General features: G+C 48.9%; 1 protein-coding gene and 1 gene segment (V, D, J or C); both read right to left on the reverse strand.

The window, feature by feature from the left end:
* LOC129527211 (rho GTPase-activating protein 23-like) overlaps positions 1–9,017 on the reverse strand; it is a 31,158-nt gene extending 22,141 nt beyond the window's left edge. The window contains 4 exon segments of the mRNA XM_063697670.1: positions 711–1,007; positions 6,662–6,805; positions 8,767–8,824; positions 9,013–9,017. Coding sequence (XP_063553740.1) covers positions 711–1,007; positions 6,662–6,805; positions 8,767–8,824; positions 9,013–9,017 — 504 coding nt within the window.
* A 14-nt stretch (positions 9,018–9,031) lies between these two features.
* Positions 9,032–11,454, reverse strand: LOC129526481 (immunoglobulin heavy variable 3-15-like). The segment is given in 4 exon segments: positions 9,032–9,147; positions 9,372–9,527; positions 10,949–11,275; positions 11,379–11,454. Coding segments are annotated over 4 exon segments (645 nt in total).
* Positions 11,455–17,829: the final 6,375 nt, after the last annotated feature.

Consider the following 17,829-nt stretch of genomic DNA (forward strand, 5'->3'; position numbering starts at 1 on the left):
GTGAAACCCCGTCTCTACTAAAAAAAAATTAGCCGGGCGTGGTGGCATGTGCCTATAGTCCCAGCTACTCGGGAGGCTAAGGCAGGAGAATCACTTGAACCTGGGAGGCGGAGGTTGCAGTGAGCTGAGATCATGCCACTGCACTCCAGCCTGGGCAACAGAGTGAGACTCTGTCTCAAAAAAAAAAAATTCTCCCAAAATCCCTGCCGAGGCCCTTGGCTCCACCCCTGCCCACCTGTGGCCAAAGGCCAAGCCTCTCGGCCTCCTCACAAGGTCAATGTGTTCATCCCCCTGCAGACAGGCCAGCCCAGTGCAGTTCTGTTGCGGGGACACTCATGCCCTAACACACTCCATAGGAGGACCCTGTCTTCCTCGCCTCCTGAGAAAAGCTGAGACTGGCCTGGAGCTGACCACTCCACACCAGAGCCTGCTCAAGGCGATCCTAACACAGTCACAATAATCCCTGTCATCATTAGGGTCAGGATGGTGACTGCTGGTCCCCGCACCCGAGGACGCCAGGTCCTCCGTGAGCCCTGCCCTTGCACCCTCCTCACCCCGAAACCTAGGGGGACACAATCACGAGGTGCACTGCTGTCAGTCCCCCTTTCTAGCAGAGGGAAGTGAGGCTCAGAGCGGACATCCCAGGTCCACAGCCGGTGAGAGGCCACCCCACCCGCCCTCTGTGGCTGCTGGGCTGGCCGGGCCATCACCTCGCCCTCGGCCCTGCTGTTCTCCCAGATCGCTCTGATCCAGCCCAGCATGTCATCCCAGTCCTCAGCCTGAAAGAGATATTCACAGAAGTCAGCGGTGGTCAGCCGGAACACGTGCCTCCTCTTGGTCTCACTGTAGCCGATGCAGACGGGCGCCGCCTCGTGTTCACCTGCGCCGGCCGCTGCAGCCCCCGCCGCCGCTGGCCCGGGCTCCTGCCGCTCCTTGCTCAGCGAGAGCGAGCGCGCCCGCAGCGCGGCGTACACCCGCTTCCACTGGCGCAGGCCGCTGCCCGCTTTCTGCAGGGAGACACGGGGTTGGGGGAGACAGGAGTGGTGAGAGGCCAGTTCTGCCCACTGCTCTCAGAGTAGCAGACAGAGGACAGCCGGGGGATGGACCCCACGCTGCCTACCAGAAGCCCCCTGCTCCACCCGGCTAGACCTGGGCAGCCTCCTGCCCACAGCCCACCAATGCTTTCTCAGCCCCTCGCCTGCCTAGACACCCCTACCCATCACCCTAACGCCCCCCAGCAGACCCCAACCCTCTCCCCCTCTAAACACCAGCATCAACACTCACCGAGCGGTGGCAATGCTCACACACCCAGCATGGCCCTCCCTACATGAAATCCTCGGGAAGCCGTTTGCAGCCCACGCCCCTCCCCAGGCTGCCCCTCATCCCAGCAAACCTGCTCAGAAGCCGTCCGCACTCTTAGAGGGTTGTTCTCCCCACTTTCCTGCCGCCCACCCAAGACTCCGCTTGCCCAGAAGCTCCTCTTAGGGACACCCAGAACCGCCATGTGGCCAAAGCCAGTGGCTGCTTCTCCCCAACTTGCCTTAACCCCTCGGCGGCATCTGACACAGCCGGCCCCTCCTTCCCTCTCCAGACCCTGTCTCGGCACCTGAGACCCCACGTTCCCGGCTTTCTTCCTAATGCCACTGGCTCCTTCCTAGTCTTCTCTACTTCCCCTCCCCCACCCTCTACACCTGTAGTTAAACAGCCAGGAGACTCGTCCCCACGGGACATTTGTGTGGAGGGAGCTGGAGGGTGTGCTATGGCATCTGAGGGATGCGGCTAAACATTGCACAATGCACAGGACAGCCTCCCCCAACAAGGAATTATCTGGCCCAAAATGTCAGCAGAGCTGAAGGTAACAGACCCCGCCCTAAAGGAGGCGGAGCTCCAGAACTTTGTCCTGACTCTCCCCTCCTCTCCTCTCCCTGCACACCTCCCTCAAGGATGTCACCTGTGCCGTGCCTTTAAACCAGGTCCATCTGCTGATGGCCATTCCCCAGCCCAGCGTCTCCCCCAGCCACAGCCCGGCACCCCCACCCTGCTCAGTGTCTTCATTTGCAGGTCCCATGCGCACTTTGCACAATACTTGCCAGGCCATGTGATTTCTTACCATCAGACCTCTTCTCCACTCTCTACCCCCATCTTTTCCAGCCCAGTCAATCCATCCAGTTGCCCAGAAACCTGGGAGCTGCCCTTGACTCCTCACTTTTCCTCGCCCTTGACATCCCATCCATCAGGAAGTCACAACTGTCCTGCCTCCAAAACATCCCCTGTCTCTGTCTTTCCTGCCAGAGGAAAGACATCTTTCCACGCCATCAACGCCTCTTGCTTGGAGGATGCACAGACCTTCCCAGTCTCTACTCTCGCTCCTGCAACCATTCTCCAGCAGAAGCTGCAGCGATCATGTTAGAATGAAAAGGAGATCACATCTCTCCCCTGCTCAGCATCCTCTCAAGAGATCCCATCGCCCTCAGAATCAAATCTAAGGTCTCCTGTGGTCTGTCCCTGCCTTTCTCCAAATTCATCTTCACACCTTTCTCATTATGTCAAGCCAGGGGGCCCTTGCAGGTGAGCGAGCCAAGGCTTTCCTTTCTCAGGGCCTCTCCGCTTGCTGTTCCTTCTGCCTAAGCCCCCCTCTGTCACTTCTATATGTGGCTGCTTCCTTCTTCCCCTTCAGATCTGAGCTCCAGCATCACCAACGTCACCTCCTCAGCGAGGCCTTCTCTGGCCATATTTTTCCCTCAATGCAGCTCCCGCTTCTGATCAGCTTGATCCCTTCCAAGAACTTACTGCAGCCTCAGGCTGTCCTGGGGACAGGGAGCTTGTCCGTCCTCTCATTTCCATATCCCAGGGCCTACAGCAGCATGCAAGCGCTCATCAATATTTTCTGAATAAATGAATTAATGATCCTTGGAGCACCCTGAGGGCAGGAGCTCCATCTCCCATCAGACCAAGAGCTCCTCTCTGCTGGCTGGTGGCTCCACATGCAGCACAGGCCTCAGCTTTCCGAACAAACCAGACAAAGAGACCCCGTGGCTGGCAGATGGGCACAGCCCACATCTGGCCTCCCATCGTGTGGATCCTGAGCTGTGAACCCTGCTCATCACAGAACTGCTGGAGGGGGACAGGGACATTCAGAGTAGGAGACAGCAGAGCCCTCCAGGGAGAATTTTAATGTGACAGTGAGGTGGTGACAAGGGCACCTCTCTGAGGCTAAACCAGCGGCATGACCTAGGACAAGTCAACCGCACTCCCAGGCCTCAGTGTCTCCGGCTGGTAAATGAGTGAGGGAGTTGGTCACCAAGGCTGTATGCAACTCCCATGCTGGGGCTGAGGCTGGGGGGACAAGCCACTGTCCCTTTCCCTCCTCTGCCTAACAGTCCGTGTCTCTGAAAGAGGCTGGGGCTGAGAGGGAGCACAGAGAGGGTGCCCACGGCCTGGGTGGACCAAGGGCCTGAGGCTGACTTGAAGACTCTCCTCTAACGTCCAGGCCACGGCACCAAGGGAACAAGTGACATCGGGTTTTGGCCAGCAAGGGACTGGAGGCCTGGTCCTCCAGAACTGGCCGGTGAGCAGGCAGGGGACAGCTCCTGTCCCTGAACTGGGCTCAGGGCCCCCAGGAGCTGAGGGTCAGGCTCCCCAGCAGGGGGAGCCAGCCACCCTCACAAGGACCCTTCATGTGGCTCACACGTTAGACTGGAAGGGCTGGCCCACATGTGGCTCTCCTCCCACAGTGCACGTGGCTGGTCCCTCCTTGCCTCATGGCTCCCACCCCACGGGTCGCTGCCAACTTGCTGGCTCTTTTTGGTCTCTGTCGGCCTCCCCGGCCCCCCCACTTCTCTCAAGGCTCAGCCAGGTCTCTTGCCTTCTTCCTTCAAGCACCTGCACAGAGGCACAGGTAACTCGTCGGTGCTGACAGACAAAGGCCGTCCCCAGGTGGGCCTCCCTCTAGTACCACGCCCTCAGAGCCTCTGTCCCCAGGACATCTCCACTGAGGTCTGTCCCAGGGCCCTCAGACTCACATAGCCCCAGTGGAGCCACTTGGCTTCCTCTCCCCAAACCTGCTCCTCCAGTGTGCCATGGCCCAGGGAGGGTCCCACCACCCACCACCCTCCCTCAGCCCAAGCCAGGAATCCAGGAACCTTATCGCCTCCTCCTCCTTCCATACCTCCCAGCAGCTGGCAAGCCCTGGCCGTCCTTCCCATGGAATCTCTCTCTAAAGTGTCCGCTCCATCTGGCCCCACACCACCGCCTTGGGTCAGGGCCCCCAGCCTCACTCACCTGGACAAGGGCAATGGGATTGGCTCCTCCTGTCACAGACATAACCCCAGTCTCCTGCCAGCCCCAGCCCACATTTAAAACCCTGGACAGAACCGGGCACGGTGGCTCACGCCTGTAATCCAAGCGCTTTGGGAGGCCAAGGCAGGCAGATCACTTGAGGTCAGGAGTTCGAGACCAGCCTGGCCAACATAGTGAAACCCAGTCTCTACTAAAACTACAAAAATTAGTTGGGTGGGTGCCTGTAGTCCTAGCTACCCAGGTGGCTAAGGCTCGAGAATTGCTTGAACCTGGGGGGCGGAGGTTGCAGTGAGCTGAGATCGTACCACTGAACTCCAGCCTGGGCAACAGAGTGAAACTCCGTCTCAAAAATAGATAAAATAAAATAAAATAAAATAAAATAAAATAAAATAAAATAAAATATAAAATAAATAAAATAAAATAAAATAAAATAAAATAAAATAAAATAAAATAAAATAAAATAAAAAAACCCTGGACAGGCTCTTCCTGGGTATCAAGGCCCCACACTCTGGGCAGGTGCCCAATTCCCCAGCTCATCTTCCACCTCTAGCCCTGGCTCCCAGCACACCTCTCCCCACCTCTCCCCAGGACCCTCTAAGGAGACATCTTCCCTGTCAGGCCCCTCCACTGTCTCCCAGTTTTGTGGCTTCTCATCCTTTCATGTCTCAGCCTCTGGATACCTCCCTATCCATGCCCACCCGCCCCTGCACCCCGGTGTCACAGCAGTCTGTGCACTTGGAACCATGATGCCACATGCGTTCTCTCTGCTCAACAGGAGCCCCAGGAGGGCAGGGCTGCCCTGGCTCCCTCACCACTAACTCCCCAGAACCTCCACAGAGGCTCCAGAGCAGGGAGGCCTTAGTCATTCTCCACAGAGGAGCGCCAGTCCCGCCTCGACTTCACCCTCAGTTAGTCCACAGCAGCCCTTGGGGTAGGATAACATTGTTGCTATCATACAGATCAGAAAGTGACGCTCGGGGAAGGTAAGTGGGGTGCCCAAAGCCATGTGCTTGATATGTGGCCAGATAGGAACTCAAAGTCTGCCTGCTTCAAAGCTTATGTTCTTTCCAGGGACCCCCAAGACCCCAGAAGGCAGGGTAGAAAATTCAAATAGCAGTAAGCGGGCTGGGCACGGTGGCTCATGCCTGTAATCCCAGCGCTTTGGGAGGCCAAGGCAGACAGATCATTTGAGGTCAGGAGTTCGAGACCAGCCTGACCAACATGGTGAAACTCCGTCTCTACTGAAAAAATACAAAAAAAAAAAAAAGTAGTTGGGTTCGGTGGTGAGTGCCTGTAGTCCCAGCTACCTAGGAGGCTGAGGCTGGAGAATTGCTTGAACCCAGGAGGTAGAGGTGGTAGTGAACCGAGATCGCGCCACTGCCCTCCAGCCTGGGCAACAGAGCGAGACTCCATCTCAAAAAAAGAAAACAAATAGCAGTAAGCAGAAGTACAGCAGCTTCAAGTGCCGGGCACTGGGTAAACCCTTTACTTAGATCATCTCATTTAATCCTTAGCAACAGGCTTATGAGCTAGGGATTACTGTTAGCTCCATTTACAGACGAGGACACTGAGTCACGGCCAGGTGAGTCACCCAGGCTCTCAGAGCAATGGGTGATGCAGTCAAGAGTCAAACCCGGGTTCATCCTAATCGCCGGGAGGGAAGGCAGTGGTCTCTCCTCCCACTTCTCCAGCCCACAGTGCAGCCTGGGGCCAGGATTTGCACCCCATGGATCCAGGGGCTCTGCCCTTCTCCTCTCAGAGTCCTGCTGGTTCCCTCCCAGGCCCTCCCCAACTACTCCCCGAAGCCCCCTTTGCCTCTCACCTGGATCTCCACGGTGGCTCTAACTGGTCTTCTTGCCTCCAGCGTGGCCCCTCCCTAACTCACTCCCAGGGAGCCAAATGGATATTTTAAAGCTGTTAACTCCCTTGGCAAGAGCCCCCGAGAGCTTTTGGTTGCCCTTAGGATGAACACTAAGCCCTTTGCTGGCTTGCCTGCGTCTTCTTGGGCCTTAACTCTCCTACGGAAATCACCCCGGCCTTGCTCCTTGTTTTCCATGAGCCCCAGCGGCCATCTTCAGGATGGCCTATCAAGCCAGGGCCACTGTGGGATGGTTTTGCCAGAATTCCAAGCACGACTCGATCAGATCCATCCCACAGCAAAATCCACCTCTCTTATTAAGTTCTTTTACATAAGTTCTTTAAATCCCCCTGCCAGGAAGTTCTTCCTAGCATCTAACCTCCATCCTTCATGCAACAACCTACACTGGTTCTCTCTGGCTCCAGAGGCTGTCAGGGTAGGCCTAGGAGAGGCTGGAGGGTTCTGCTGGAGCCAGCTTCCACCTCATTCCTCCACCCATCTTACCTTCCCCTTCTTGGTGAGAATCTGCTTATAATACAACCAGCCTTCTCTCCTGATATCGCTGAAGGTCGCATCTGAGAGGTCAGAGGTTGAGTGTCGCTTAGAAGGAGCGTCAGCATCTTCAGAGGTGCCCCAGCTATCCAAGGACTGCAGGGAGACAACAGAGGACAATTTAGGGTGGCTCCCACAATGCCAGCATCTCAGGAACCCCAAGGACCACTTGTGGCCACACAGTCCTGATATATGTCTGTGCTACACCCCGATGTGCCGTGCGACCTCATGGGTATTGCTTGTCCTCTCTGGACCACTTGTGTTGAGGTCATGAGACATACATAAAGGAGAAGCCAGAAAGGAGGAAAGGCTATGACCTGTCAGCAGACCACACGCCTCACCACGCTAGAGGAGCCAATTCGGAGCCTCCCGTAACTTTATAGACTTAGAAGAATTAAGGAAATGGAGGAAGTGATCGTGTCAACGAGGAGTTAAATAAACAGGGGAAGTGGGAACATCAACAAAGGCTGAGTGAGTGGAGCAGGTAGTCATGTCCACGAGGCGTTAAACAGAGGAAGTGACAGTGTCAACAGGACTCCAGCCAGAGGGCGCAAGTCAAGGGAGAGTTAAGTAAGCAGAAGAAGTGATAAAAAATAAGCTAGGTGCCAATATCACCGGGGTGTTCAACCAACCAATGAGACAGAGCGCTTGACATCAAGATGGCTTTTCCAGTCCATCTATAATCAAAAACAGCCAGGGAAAGGTGGGGCGGGCACGGTGGCTCATGCCTGTAATCCCAGCACTTTGGGAGGCTGAGACAGGCAGATCACTTGAGGTCAGGAGTTCAAGATCAGCCTGCCAACATGGTGAAACCCCATCTCTACTAAAAACACAAAAATTAGCCGGGTGTGGTGGCGCATGCCTATAATCCCGGCTACTCGGGAGGATGAGGCATGAGAATCGGTTGAACCCAGGAGGTGGAGGTTGCAGTGAGCTGACATCGCGCCACTGCACTCCAGCCTGGGCAATAGAGTGAGACTTCATCTCAAAAAAAAAAAAAAAGAAAGAAAGAAAAACCATGCATGAAAAACATATACATATGATTTTAAAAACAACAATATGTCCAGGTGTGATGGCTTATGCCTGTAATCCCAGCATTTTGGGAGGCCAAAGCAAGAAGATCACTTGAGGCCAGGTGCGGTGGCTCACGCCTGTAATCCCAGCACTTTGGGAGGCCGAGGTGGGTGGATCACCTGAGGTCAGGAGTTCAAGACCAGTCTGGCCAACATGGTGAAACCCAGTCTCTATTAAAAATACAAAAATTACCCAGGCGTGGTGGCACACGCCTGTAATCCCAGCTGCTCAGGAGGCTGAGGCAGGAGAATAGCTTGAACCCAGGAGGTGGAGGTTGCAGTGAGCCAAGATCATGCCACTGCACTCCAGACTGGGCAATAGACTGAGACTCTGTCTCAAAACAAACAAACAGCCAGGGCTATCACAGGCCCGATCCTGCCTCCCCAGGTCCTGAGGCTGGGAACTCCACCTGTCCACCAATCTCAACCCCGTGTCCCGGCCACACCTTTCCAGTGTCCACCCCGACCCCATCCCATGAAGACAAGACGCGATGCAAATACTGACTGAAGGTAGTGAAGGAAACAAATGAAGCCCCAAGTATAAGCTCGGGGAGCTTCTATTCTAGCTGGGGAGCCAGGCAGGGAGGAAGGGAAACACCAATTGTGCATGAGGCGTGCTGAGGAGGAAAACAGAGTAGCGAAGGGAGGCGTGAAATGTCAGGAGCGGAGGCTGGAATTTCAGGGAAGACCTAAAAAGCCGCGAAGACAGTGGAGAAGTGAGTCGTGTGACTATGGGGGATGGGTCTGGAAAGAGGCAGTCCAGACGGGGGCCCCTGGGTGGGGCTGCATGGTGTCATTCAGGGATGTCGGGGCCCACAGCAGAGGGTGGGTCCCGCGGTGGACACAAGGGTGAGGGGTGCAGGGAGGAGGGGGAAGGCAGGAGCTGGAGCAGGAACCCCCATGCCGAGGCTGTGGCCCCACCTCCCTGACACCCTCTCTCCCCACACCCTCGCTCCTGCGCATGCACACACACTTGCAGCTCACCCCGTCGGTGAAGAAGCTCCGGAGCAACCGCAGGCTGGGTATGCGGTTTGGCAGGCACCTGGAAAGCGAGGGTCGAGGGTGAGGGATGTGGGCAGCAAAGCTGGGACCTCACGATCTCGTCATCCACCAAACCCCAAGCCCAGAAGCCTTCCAGCGGGGGAGGCACACTGTCCCATGCATAGAGGACCCTCAGGGCCAAGAGCCCTGCCCCAGAGCAGCTGGCCAGGGTGGCTGTGGCTACCCCACCCCATGTCCAGACAGGGCCTCAACGCAGAACCCGGCCCTCGTCGCGGAAGGTGTTGAGTCCATCATCGCAGGACTTGGAGCGCTCCTTGGTGATGGCCAGCAGGTAGGAGGAGCGGCGGCCAGCCTTGATGCGGCCTGCAAAGCCGCCCGCATCGGGCCTCAGGGTCCGCGGGGCAGCAGGTCAGGGGCTTCCCAGAGCCCTCCCCTTTGGGCAGGGGCAGGAGGTGACTCTCCCAAGGTGCCCCAGGAGAAGCGGAAACCAGAGGAAGAGGCCAGACATCAAGCAGCAGGCCCAACAGAGACCCCTGGGACTGGGCAGCCAGGGAGAGGGTGGGACTGGGGGTGTGGGGAGTGCTCACCGCAGTCCTCCGAGTAATGGCGTCCGAGGGTGAAGGTGAAGGTCGGGGAAGATGGGCTGGTGCCCAAGACAGGGGCTGAGTTCATGGCACTGGAGACCACAGCAGAGGCAGGGACGTGCTTGGCTTGGAGGTCAGTGCTGAGGCTGGTGGGCTCATCTATGCATGTGGAAGGAGAAAGGTGTGAAGGCGGCAGACAGTGGAGCCTGCCTGCCTCCACCCTAGCCTTGCCAGCCCCCGTGCCACTCACCTCCAGGCTCAGACACATCCCAAAGGGTCCTGCTGGCAACACGCCCACTGTCAAGCGTGACTGGCCCGCTGTCCAGACTGTGGCCATGGAATCCTTACCCTCAGGAGTGGGGCTGAACCACCCTCCTTAGACCGGGCTCCTGAGGACAGAGCCAATATTCCCCCGTCAGACTGGGAGCCTCCTGAGGGCAGGGACAGTGTCTCCCCCATCAGACTGAGGGCACTCAGAGAGAATGAATTATGTCTCCCCTCTCAGACCAAGAGCCTCCTGAGGGCAGGGGCAGTGTCTTCCCCATCAGACTGAGAGCTTCCTAAGGGCAAAAGCTCCCCCATCAGCTGGGGCTCCTCAAGGGCAGAGATGACATCTCCCCCTCAAACAGAATGTGCTCTGGAAGAAGAGACTGCCTCTCCCGGCCACAGCCTAGAGCCTTCCATCAGGGGTCAGCGGTGTGGATGGGGCCCTTGAGACAATCCAGTGAGATCTGGAAGTGAAGAAAAAGATTATAATCTGGGATAAATATAAAAAATTACAATAAAAATTTTATTGCAAATTTACAAATTATGGTTGTTTATATGTACAAGGTAAAGGACAATGTTATGATTTGTGAATACAACATGAAATAACTAAGATAATTAAGAAATAACTGATATAATTATCATTCATTGCTTCAAATTTTTATCTTTTATTGTGACAACATTTAACATTTACTCTTAGCTGTTTAAAATGACCGAGGTACTATTTTAAATGAACCAATAGAAACCAATTTATGTAAACAATTGAAAATCCGGGAAATCAATTAAGAATTACTGTAATAATTTAATAATTAAAATTTAATAATGTAGTTAATTAAGTTTGATTTTTTCAAACTTTTTTATCATTTCATTGTAATGTTTAATATGAATGCCTACATATACATGCATTGGTCTGTGTATTTATACATCTTTCTATGGGTATAAATTTATGTCCCTATAGCTATGTAGTTACTGATGTCAACAAATGTTAATAAAACTCTGGAAGAATCAGTGCAAACAATTAGGAATGTTTATTTCTTGAAAGTATATACTTAAAATATAATAATATGTAGAATGTTAATAATTACTAAAATTTAAATATTAATGATAAAATTCATAATAAATATAAGTAACAAAATATCACAGCCCAGAAGACTCCAGAGTCCTGCGAAGATAAACGTGACTTTTCCAGCTGAGGAGAAAGGAAACCTCTCCCGGCACCTGCTCCTGGGACCTGTCCCGTCCTCAGTGGGTCCCGAGGGCCCCCTGGTTGCCCCACGCGCCCCTGCAGGGAGGTTTGTGTCTGGGCTTACACTGACCTCTCCTCACTGTGTCTGTGGTACAGTAATACACGGCCATGTCCTCGGTTTTCAGGCTGTTCATTTGCAGATACAGTGTGTTTTTTGAATCATCTCTTGAGATGGTGAATCTGCCTTTCACAGGGGCAGCGTAGTCTGTTGTCCCACCATTAGCTTTGCTTTTAATACAGCCAACCCACTCCAGCCCCTTCCCCGGAGCCTGGCATACCCAGCTCATCCAGGTGTTACTGAAAGTGAATCCAGAGGCTGCACAGGAGAGTCTAAGGGACCCCCCAGGCTGTACCAAGCCTCCCCCAGACTCCACCAGCTGCACCTCACACTGGACACCTGCAAACACAGAGACACTAAGGTCAGAAACTGCCACACATATCCACTGTTTCTCTCACTCATGTCCGCTCACACTCAATCTCTCTAGCTCTCCGTAAATTACCTTTTAAAATAGCAGCAAGGAAAACCCAGCTCAGCACAAACTCCATGGTGATTCCTGTGTGTTCAGTCCTGATCACTGAATGAAAACACTTGGGAATCCCAAGGCTGGGGCTCCTCTCCCAGAGCTGCAGGGTCAGGACTGGGCTGGTTTTCATCAGGAGAGGGAGGGCCCTATTTGCATGTCACCTACTATATAGCAAGCTCTGGGGTGGGACGCCTGAGCAGAGGGCAGTGCCCAGATAAGGTAATGATGCCCTGCAAGAATCTGATGACAATGATGGTGTTTGGAAAACTTGCTGTCTTATTAGGAAATTGTGCTGTGATAAACACTTTGCACTAATCACTCTCTTACATTTTTACATATTTGTGTAAATCATATTTTTAGGGGTCAATGGTTTCTCGATTTACAGATGGCGAAGTAAACCCATACGTGGAGGGGCTTTGTATGTATCTAAGAGCTCATACTTGAGGTTAGTGAGCCCCAGTATCTGGGCCTGTGCTCCTCATCCACTGGCACTATATTACTCCCTAACCCAACTCCAGGACAGAGCTGGGCATGCCTAGTGTGGTTTGTGAAACCCACTTTCTGTATTGAGAACATGTGTAATTTTGCTGCATTCTAGCATTCACCTAATAATATGGTGAGAACTAGGGTTCACGAAGATAAATTATTAGGTGTTTCTGAAATTTAATATTTTTTCTATCTTTATATCACTTATTTCTTGTGCAAGTTTTCATTTGTTTGCTGGTAATAAATTTTATAAATTTCAGTTTACTGATAATAAACTTCACATATTTAAAGTGTACAATTGATAAACCTGATGTAACCATCCTAGTTATCAAGGTGAACCAGAAAATTCTCAAAATTTCCCTCTCATTCTTCCATATTCCTCCTCCTTTCCTCTTCCCTTCTTCTACCGTTTCCCCAAATGGTAAATTCTGATCTTCTTTATATTGCTGTAGATTCAATTTAATTTATCAGAATTTATTAAAATGGAATAACATAGTACATATTCTTATTTGTTTGCTTTATTTTCCTGAACATCAATACTTAGATATTTTATCTTGTTGTTATATTGCTTAAGTTCAGTTTTTATTTTCCAGAATTTATATAAATGAAATTATATGGTAAATCTTCTCATTTGTATGGTTTATTTTACTCAGCAAAAATACTTAGATATTTTACCTTCTTGTTGCATGTATCAGACAATTATTTATTATAAATGTTGTGTAGTATTCCATTGAACAAATTTACCATAATTTGATTTTCTGTTAAGCAGCTTAACAATGTTCAAATTATTGTATTACTCTGGTAGTACTAAAAATCTGCTACTCAACTTGAAAATGTACATAAATGAGGAATATATTTTCTTTATTTCTTACAACTACATCAACAATAACAGATAAACAGTCAAGATGAAATTTTGCAAATTTCTGAATGCTTAGGATAACTGAAGTTAAAAAAAATCTTAAATTTAACAAGAAGCAAGTTCTTGTAGAGAGTAACAAAGCCAGCATATGAGATTACCTAAGGCAGAGTCTGGCATATGAAATATAGGCTGTTAAAGATAAAAATACAAATATATATGGGATTGCTTGAAATTGAATATGGTTAGCTTGTTGTAGTTTGAAATTCTAAGGGACCACATACTGAAGAGCTTTTCTATCCTCTTGAATCCCTTTCCCCAAAAAAGGGGCAGTCACAAAATCCTCCTTTCCCAAAGTGTCTGTCTAGGAGAGAACAAGAGTCCCCATTTTTGAAAGGCATTCAGACTCGACTCCCTTATATCCACTACAGATCTAAAAATTACTTTGCAGGGGAACCACCAAAACCAGTACACTAGGGGCACAGGTGCAACCCCTCAGGAATTGAGATGGGAACAGAGGTCACTGCCACGAAGTTCTGTTGAGACATAACTCTCTTTCTTATGGAATCAGAGCTTTAGTCTGCAGGGCAGGGCAGCAGATCTGGGAGGTGATGACACTGATGGGGAACACTGGAGTTGTGGGAGGGAACACCTGGGGGAAACAGGGGGGCTGTATCCCAGTGGAAGGGACAAGAACACACAGATGAGCATCTCATCTGGAGGAGGGTCAGGAACACTCAGAAGGTCACACCCAGACTTACGGGCACAATGCCTTTCTAGGAATATGGACCGAGATGAGGTCAGAGACTCTTCCTTCAGTGTAAGGGCTTCCACTAATTTATCAATTGTCAGTTACATATAACAGAGGAATGCACCTGTGGGAGCTGAAAGAGATTCTCTGGAGGATGGAACAAAGAGAAGAGACACAATCACGCAGCAAAGAAAAACAAGATATCACTGGAGCATCTGTAGTCTCTGGTGGGCATAGAAGAACAGACTTCAATTAGTTGTTGAAACCTTTATATCAGTCTTTACTAATTTATATGCTAGAATAGTCGGCCTCATCAATGGAGTCTTATTATCCCCATCAGGGATGAGTGTCCATGTGGGCACGTGGTGCAGTTCTAGTCATGGGGGCAGGGGAGGTGGTCTGTTCAGGTGTTCCTGGTCCTTCAGAGAATTGCAGAACTGTCTCTGCCCCTTTTCCAGCCAATATATAAAATATGTATGTGACCATGGGAATATTGTCACCACGTAACTGCATGATGGGAGTCACCTGGGGGGTGAAGCTGACTTTCTGGATGCATCAGTGTGGAAAATTGAGAAAAGAAACTTCCTGGGCACATGAGCTGTCAAATTATTCAATCCTGGAGCCACTCACTTCCAGAGGCTTCCTGTTTCATCAGGTTGTGATTTTCCTCATTGTGTAGTCAGCCTAGGTTGTCCTTCTTCACTCTCTGCTAAAATAGTCACACATAATATCTAGAAGCATTAAGATTAATAAGTAACTAATTTGAAAATTAGAACAAGTCCCAAGTGAAGTCGAAGTTACTGTGTGGTTGACAGGAAACCTGGCTGGATACTAAGAGTGTGTTCACATCTGTTTTATGTAGATTAGCAACATATTCTGTATATCCCTTAAGTAATACTTTCATTGAGACTCCTGATTTAACACTATTTCTTGATGAATAACACCTAAATCATAAAGGTGGAGGTTATTACCTAATAATTCATATTACTGGTACAAACTTTCACCTAGGATATATTCCTATACCTGATGTAAAATCAGCCCAGAATGGAGGAGTTACTTCTCTTATTAGAGCTTGTCAATTAACTAAAAACCAGGATTAAATACAGATGTTCTACATTAGTGTGTAATTTTAAAATGTGTTGTAAGCAGAGGAGGTTCTTAAGTCTCCTGGAAGCCCCATCAAAATGGACAAAAAAAAAGACACTTTTAAATAAATTCCTACATTCTAGAGACCTGACATATGAATTCGAAACCAAATGCCAACAAAGGAGAAAACAAACAAATGAAACAACTAGTATGGAAGCTAGAATAATGTGATGCACCATTACACCAAATATTCAGTCTTAACGTGGTTTTTAATATTATGTAAACATGGAAGGTATTGCCATTGTTCATATGATACAGAATCAATGGCACTCACAATCATCTGAATATGTTGAAAAATGGCATCTTCAAATAAAAGTTATGAAAACTTCAATAAAATATTGAACTCTCTTCACCAAGTGTTATACCATTAGCACTGTGGCATGATGGTTTCCTCCCTCAGCACACATCGGTTATTACCCTATGACTTGGTAGCTGGAAGATTCACACTTTCGAGATTTTACCCTCATCACATACCTTTGTCCTATTGCATGCATGTGTTACAAAATATGGAAAATGATTTTTGTGTTATTCGCACTCCAACGACTAAAAATTTAAAGTTGCCTTTTTACCACATCTTTTAACAGCATTTTGTGATATCCGACCATGAAGTTATGTCTATTGTGTGTCTTTTATCACACAATGTGAATCTAGTTAGGAATCGCAGAAGCTTCCTCATTTGACACCAGTGGGTGTTTCGCACTGTACAATCCCTTTCCTGTGAGTGGGAAGCCTCACTCTGACCCACCACGAAACCATCACAAAAACCCTGAGCCAGTCTGCTTTCTGGCTCTATCGAGCTATTTTGGGTGTTCCTGAGAGACCAGCACTAATCTCAACAGACGCCTCAAGAGGTAATTAACTTTTCCATATTCACATCGAGGGAGTATGCAGCACCCACAGATGTGACATCCACCTGACATTTTAGTTGAGATCCCTTCGCCTTTTTGAGGTGTCAACTAGAACTGATGCTGTGAGCTTGTTGTCATGGCTGCTAAACACACGACCCACCTGTTCCCTGAACCAACTCCAGGACAGAGCTGGACATGTGTGGTGTGGTTTGATAAACCCCCATTTTTAATAAAATCATGACATCGTTTTGCTGTATTCTAGTGTTTCCCTAAAAATATAGGTAGACCCAGCGTGTATTCATGTGTATATTCAGGAGTCTCTGATTTCTCATATATATTTAATGGAATATGTAATCCTTTCTTTAAATTATACTTTACGTTCTGGGGTACCTGTGCAGAATGTGCAGTTTTGTTACATAGGTATACACACGCCATGGTTGTTTGCTGCACCCATCAGCCTGCCATCTACCTTAGGTATTTCTCCTAATGCTATTCCTCCCTTAGCCTTTTACCTCCCGACAGGCCTCAGTGTGTGATATTCCCCTCCCCGTGTCCATGTGGTCTCATGGTTCAACTACCACTTACAAGTGAGAACGGCAGTGTCTGGTTTTCTGTTCTTCTGTTAGTTTGCTGAGAATGATGGTTTTCGGCTTCATCCATGTCCCTGCAAAGGACATGAACTCATCCTTTTTTATGGCTGCATAGTATTTCATGGTGTATATGTGCCACATTTTCTTTATCCAGTCTATTATTGATGGACATTTGGGTTGGTTTCAAGTCTTTGCTATTGGGAATAGTGCCGCAATAAACACACGGGTGCATGTGTCTTTGTAGTAGAATGACTTATAATCCTTGGGGTACATACCAAGTAATGGGATTGCTGGGTCAAATGGTATTTCTACTTCTAGATCCTTGAGGAATCGCCACACTGTCTTCCACAATGGATGAACTTATTTACACTCCCACCAACAGTGTAAAAATGTTACTATTTCTCCACATCCTCTCCAGCATCTGTTGTTTCCTGCCTATTTAATGGTCACCATTCTAACTGGTGTGAGATGGTATCTCATTGTGGTTTTGATTTGCATTTCTCTAATAACCAGTGATGAGGAGGATTTTTTCATGTTTTTTTGGCTGCACAAATGTCTTCTTTCGAGAAATGTCTGTTCGTATCCTTCACCTACTTTTTGATGGTTTTTTTTTCTTGTAAATTTGTTGTAGATTCTGGATATTAGCCCTTTGTCAGATGGATAGATTGCAAAAATTTTCTCCCATTCTGTAGGTTGCCTGTTCACTCTGATGATAGTTTCTTTTGCTGTGGAGAAGCACTTTACTTTAATTATATCTCATTTGTCAGTATTAGCTTTTGTTGCCATTGCTTTTGGTGTTTCAGACTTGAAGTCTTTGCCCATGCCTGTGTCCTGAATGGTATTGCCTAGACTTTCTTCTAGGACTTTTATGGTTTCAGGTCTTGATAAGTCTTTCATCCATCTTGAGTTAATTTTTCTATAAGCTGTAAGGAAGGGGGTCCAGTTTCAGTTTTCTGTATATGGCTTGTCAGTTTTCCCAACATCACTTATTAAATAGTTCTGGAATTCTTTCCTCATTGTTTGTTTGTGTCAAGAATGTCAAAGATCAGATGGTTGTAGATGTGTGGTGTTATTTGGGAGGCCTCTGCTCTGTTCCATTGGTCTACATATCTGTTTTGGTACCAGTACCATGCTGTTTCAGTTACTGTAGCCTTGTAGTATAGTTTGAAGTCAGGTAGCATGATGCCTCCAGCTTTGTTTTTTTTTTTTTTTTTTTTTTTTTGCTTAGGATTGTCATGGCTATGCAGGATTTTTTGGTTCCATATGAAATTTAAAATAGTTTTTTCCAATTCTGTGAAGAAAGTCATTGGTAGTTTGATGGGGATAGCATTCAATCTATAAATTGCTTTGGGCAGTATGGCCATTTTCATGATATTTATTCTTCCTATTCATGAGCATGGAATGTTTTTCCGTTTGTTTGGGTCCTCTCTTATTTCCTTGAGCAGTGGTTTGTAGTTCTCCCTGAAGAGATCCTTCACATCCCTTGTAAGTTGTATTCCTAGGTATTTTATTTTCTTTGTAGCAATTTTGAGTGGGAGTTCACTCATGATTTGGCTCTCTGTGTTTCTGTTATTGGGCTATAGAAATGCTTGTGATTTTTGCACATTGATTTTGTATCCTGAGACTTTGCTGAAGTTGCTTATCAGCTTAAGGAGATTTTGGGCTGAGATGATGGGGTTTTCTAAATATACGATCCTGTCATCTGCACACAGAGACAATCTGACTTCCTCTTTTCCTATTTTTATACAAT

Source organism: Gorilla gorilla, chromosome 14 (assembly GCF_029281585.2).
Source record: "Gorilla gorilla gorilla isolate KB3781 chromosome 14, NHGRI_mGorGor1-v2.1_pri, whole genome shotgun sequence".
NCBI classification, from domain to species: domain Eukaryota; kingdom Metazoa; phylum Chordata; class Mammalia; order Primates; family Hominidae; genus Gorilla; species Gorilla gorilla.